Here is a 5,000-nt window from a genome sequence, read left to right as displayed (position 1 = left end):
CTCCGTGGTCACTTTGGACCTAAGCCACAATCGTCTAGCGGCGCTTCGGGGGGGGAGCTTTGAGGGGCTGCTGCGTCTGCACACCGTACGCTTGGCGCACAACCGTCTGACGGCCATCCTGCCGGGCGCCTTCCGAAACTCCTCCGGTGCGCTGCTGCGACACCTGGACTTGTCGTCCAATAAGCTGCGGGCCGTAGAGGAGGCCTCGTTCCGGGACCTTCCCGGCCTGGAGGAGCTGCTGCTCTTCAACAACCTGCTGGTGAAGGTGGAGCGCAACGCCGTGGCGGGATTGGGCGCCCTCCGCAGGCTCTACCTCAGCCACAACCGACTCCTGGAATTTCCCTTCTTGTCCATTCGAGAGCACCCCGGGCTGCTCTTGCTGGACCTGTCCTCGAATCGCCTGCCCCGGCTGCCCCTGGAGAACCTCACCAGCCTGCCGGGTAGACTGCAGCAGACCCTTTACCTTCACGCCAACCCGCTGGTATGTGACTGCGCCATGTACCGAATGTTCCGCCTGTGGGAGCTTCGAGGCTACCCGCCGGTGACGGAATTCCGGCGGGACTACACCTGCCTGATGTACGGGGTGAAGGGACTCTCCGCGCGCTTCCTCCCTAACTTCCCCCAACCTTGCAACGCTACCGCCGTGACGCCGCAGTCGAGCGACGTGGCGGTGAACGCGGGTCGGCCGGCGCTGCTCCACTGTAGCACCACGCTGACAGGGAAGCACGTCACCTTCTTCTGGGTCTCCCCGCACCAGGAGTACGTGTCGCCACCTGGCAACAACGGCTCGCTAAAGATGTTCGTCAACGGGAGCCTGGAGATCGTGGCTGCCCGAGCGGAGGACTCCGGGGTGTACTGGTGCATGGCGCGTGACACGGTGGGCCGGCGCAACGAGACGCAGGAAGTGAACGTGACGGTGGTGATGCAACACGCCAACCAGGACCACGACTCCTTCAACACCGGGTTCACGACCCTGCTCGGGTGCGTGGTCAGCCTGATCCTGGTCCTCATGTACCTGTACCTGACACCGTGCCGGTGCAGGCCCTGCAACAAAGGGGCCGGCCCCGCTGCCAACGAGGCCGGGCTGGAGAGTGCCCAGTCCTCCATCCTAAGTCCCACCCCGCCCGCCACCACCGAGGGCCCGGGCCGAAAGGTCAGTACCAACAGACACGTGGTCTTTCTGGAGCCAGTCAGAGAGCAGCAGAACGGGCGGGTCAGGGTGGCAGGGGCGGTTCAAGGGCACCTGGGGCCGGGTTTGCTTCTGGAGCCCGAGGCGCGGCAAACGCTCCGGCGGGACGCCAAGTTTCCAGACACGTCCTTCGTGTTACCCTAGCAAGGGAACTCAGACAACTACACCGGTGCCACTATTTTATCTCACGGCCCCATCATCTTCCACACCCTGCACCCCCCCCCCCACTCCCACTACCAACATTACAACTTCCACCACATCCCGACTCCTGATCGACACCTTTGCTTTGCCTTCAAAATGACAGCCAAGAACCGATCTGTGCACTGTGACCGGATGGACGACGAGTCAAATCACCAAAGATGGCCAACAAACAATTTGGGGGGGGGGGGTGTTTGCTGCGTAAACCTTTAAAAGCCCGCGAGTACCTTTAAGAACGCTTGCTGCAGATGCCTTGATGCCGCGCACGGAGCAAGCGTCCCAATAGCTCGGCTGAAAATAGAAGCTCCGCCTGCCGGGTTCGCTTCTCATTGTTAAATGCTGTGGCGAGGACGAGCAGAACAACATCAATAAAACATCAAGGAGCACTTTTGAGGTTTTGTCTGCAAATGTTTTCACTGCACTCACTTGCATCGTCGTCCTTGCACTACCTCCACTTGCCGTCTCGCCGTGGGCCTAATAAAATGCTCCGAACGAACATCCCTTCTGGTTATTTTGTTAGCTTGCCATAGCATATCTTAGCAGATCATAGCATAGCTGCGCCGACCGATGCAAATTTAGCTTTCAGCTAATTCGGATATTGTTTTTAAAAAGTGTCCCTTTTTAAAAACAAAGAGATTCAAATTGACCATCCCAACAATGGTGCTGTAAGAGATCCTTTATGCTCACTAAATTGCTCAGAAAATATTCATTCATTTCTATCAAATTATGTATTTTTGGTCAACTATCTTTGGCTGGAACATATCCTTCCCCTATTTGGCAGACGGCACATAAATAATCGATGCAGAACATTTTTGTTTGGCGGTGTGTTGTCGAATTTTTCTCATAGAAATTATGCATCTCAAAAACGGAGCAAGCTGACGACGACGACGCTTCACTCTTTGACCGTAATGCGCGTTAGTCACAAAAATGTCGCCTGAGGGGACAAACTGATCGGCTGGGCAATTTCGAGCCCATTGAAAAGGAATTATAAATCGGTCTGAGTTTTGCACATGGAATATTCTTAATTTCTCTCAGCGTAGAATACCCAGGAGGAACTTCAAGTAGTCCTCACCGATAAGGCGCCAAACTTTGGGCGGTCATGTGACCCGCTGCCCCATCGCGCCAAGTGGTTGCATTGTGGCATGAAATCATGTTTTCCAGGAACACGCGCTATTAATAGACGCTCCCGTCAGCAGACGGCCACGCGTCCTGACCAGCGCCACGCCAACCAAGACGGCCGCTCGCTCGTGTCGGTCTTAACGCTTGTCAATCTTTTATCCGACGCGTACGCTGCCCGCGATGCCTTGTGGGCGCACGGGTCGGATTTCAACTCCTCGCGCCTTGAGCCGCACCGATCATCCGGCCGCCTGGAGGAAGTGTCCGCGTGCGTGACTGACGTTCCTACTCAACCTTGTCTTCGTTCCCACTTCCTCCGTTCCCCTTGTTTCCATGACAACAGGAGCAGATGGGAAACGCGCCGGGAGCCTCGTGAGGGCCAAGCGGTCACGCCAATGACAAGGGCTACGGTCTCGTCACTTCAAACACTTGCCGTCGTCGCCGCCATCACAGACTTCACGTCTTCCGAGACAAAAAAACGGGAGCATGCTGAGGGCCAAGGAGCGTTGCGTGCGACACCTCCCCATTCCCTTTCCACGAATCATCTGCGACATTCCACACTGATTTTTCTTTCTTTCACCTTGATGCAACCAAGTCCTTTGGATAGAAATCTTATAAGTCTAAAGCTCTACAACTATGCCCGTGTCCATATTATGGGTAAGACATCCTCCCAAACAAGGAAGCCTATGCCAAGGGATTACTTCTAATTAACCTTTTCAGGGACATCGGTTACCGCAGCGGACAGCTGATCGTGTTATCGGGTTACAGGGTGCATGAAAGGCTTAATCTACAACAATTGACATGTGTGACATCATCATGTGAGGCAGCTCGAGTTACTGCAACTTGTAAAACGTGCACGTGTGTGCGCGCGTGTGGCTGAGTCCACCTGAGTCAAAGGTGACACGGGCACTCAGGAGCTTGTCAACCATTCGTCAATAAAGTGTCACAAGTGTTTCAGTTGATCAATGAGCTTGGTGACTCACCCCAAAAAAAAAAATCTTGAATCACAAATAGAATATTGACCGTGCTACTTGTTCTCTGGGAGGAGAGAAGCCTTCCGGACAGGCTGGGATCAGGCTACATGATGACAAAGGATCCTGTCCTACTGAGCAAAAATCAATAGCGGGATCAGGCAATGCAAATTGGAGCAGCAAGAGTTCTCAAGCTCAACGATGGACTTTTCATGACTACAAAATGCTTCTGCTGGTTCTCAAAAATATGGAACAAGCACTTCCACCGATGCGCCACATTTTCCCAATAATGGCTGCCGTCCACCAGAAAGCCTTTTGCTCATCTAACCAATAATGTTCCATTTGTGTTACTCAACTTTGGAACGACAAGCTAAATGTCCACACAAGGTCGTGATTAGGGAGTTGAGAAGGATTGCTGCAGCTGCAATCAAGGTGACGACAAACTCATTTCGGGCGATACTGGTAGCAGCGACTTAATAATGGAGTAGTGCTGTTTTCTTTTTTTTTTGTTTGTTTGTTCTATTCAGAAGAGGGACTGAGATCAAGCTACGTCCTACGAAAACGGGAGTGGGAAGAGGCTGCGGAGGCTTCAGGCTGAGTAAAGCCCACGTCCGGCAAAGAAAACAAGAGGCTGCTAAGCTAATTAGCGCCCCCACAATCTCATGGTCCTGATGGGAACGGAAGTTGACGGGCGCAGGAATACGCACACATGCTCTCACTGTGCGTGCGCCTGTTTGCTGATACACAAAGAGGAATCACTGATTTTAAAGAGGAGGCGGAAGCATCACGTGTGAACTGACCGCAACACAACCCATACACAAAAAGACGACATCCTGTGGACCGAAATAAGCTGTTTTTCCTTTTTGTTGGTGCAAATCAGACCGGAGGAACTTCAGAACGTCCCTTGGCAAAAACTCCTCCAGTTCAGCAATACACTTGGGGTGTCTGCCATAAATCTGTGCCACAGCAGCTCAGTGGGGTTGGAGTCTCAGTACTCCAGGAGACAGATTTCTTCAATTGCTGATTGTCCGCTTGCATCGCAAGTCCTTCAACGAGCTTCATTTGTCAGACAGAAGCTTTGCAAAGTGTCTCGATAAACTCGGGAATTCATTTTTCCATCCATGACAGCAATGCGTCCAGGCCCTGAGGTAGTACAGCAGCCCAGTCAAATCTGGCACACTGCAGTCAGACTCTAACGAGCAAGCTTGATGTTTTTCAATGTTTTTATTTGTTAAACATACTTTATAATGGTCGGCTGAACGTGTGTGTGGGTTTTCTGACAAACTGTTGGACGAGCCGCTAAGGATTCTATGTAAGTGTAGCAGGATCAATACTATGGCTGCATGTGGACAATCTGATGGGATCCAAAGATTCCTTGATGGACTTCGATCAGGCCAAAGTGAAACGCACACATCAGTAATGGACGCTCAGCGTGTGCACGGGGGAGGCCAGCCCAGCATGCACAGGCGCACACACACACACACACACACACACACACACACACACACACACACACACACACACAC

General features: G+C 52.7%; 2 protein-coding genes across 3 annotated transcripts in view; one reads left to right on the top strand and one right to left on the bottom strand.

Annotated features, from left to right (window-relative positions):
* Positions 1-5,000, bottom strand: part of rnf123 (ring finger protein 123) — a 24,439-nt gene that overhangs the window by 3,303 nt on the left and 16,136 nt on the right. The window lies entirely within an intron of this gene.
* amigo3 (adhesion molecule with Ig-like domain 3) overlaps positions 1-5,000 on the top strand; it is a 17,076-nt gene that overhangs the window by 1,051 nt on the left and 11,025 nt on the right. The window contains exon 2 of one of the 2 annotated variants that reach the window (XM_019880688.1): positions 1-1,885. This exon is cut by the window's left edge and continues 469 nt beyond it. The exons of the other annotated variant lie outside the window; for it this stretch is intronic. Within the exon in view, the coding sequence (XP_019736247.1) occupies positions 1-1,333 (1,333 nt within the window). The 3' untranslated portion in view covers positions 1,334-1,885. Of the gene's footprint in view, positions 1,886-5,000 lie in introns of those variants that run through there. 2 annotated transcript variants of the gene reach the window in all.

Source organism: Hippocampus comes, unplaced genomic scaffold (genome assembly GCF_001891065.2).
Source record: "Hippocampus comes isolate QL1 unplaced genomic scaffold, H_comes_QL1_v1.1 scaffold68, whole genome shotgun sequence".
Classification (NCBI taxonomy): domain Eukaryota; kingdom Metazoa; phylum Chordata; class Actinopteri; order Syngnathiformes; family Syngnathidae; genus Hippocampus; species Hippocampus comes.
This window is presented reverse-complemented; position numbering and strand designations above follow the sequence as displayed.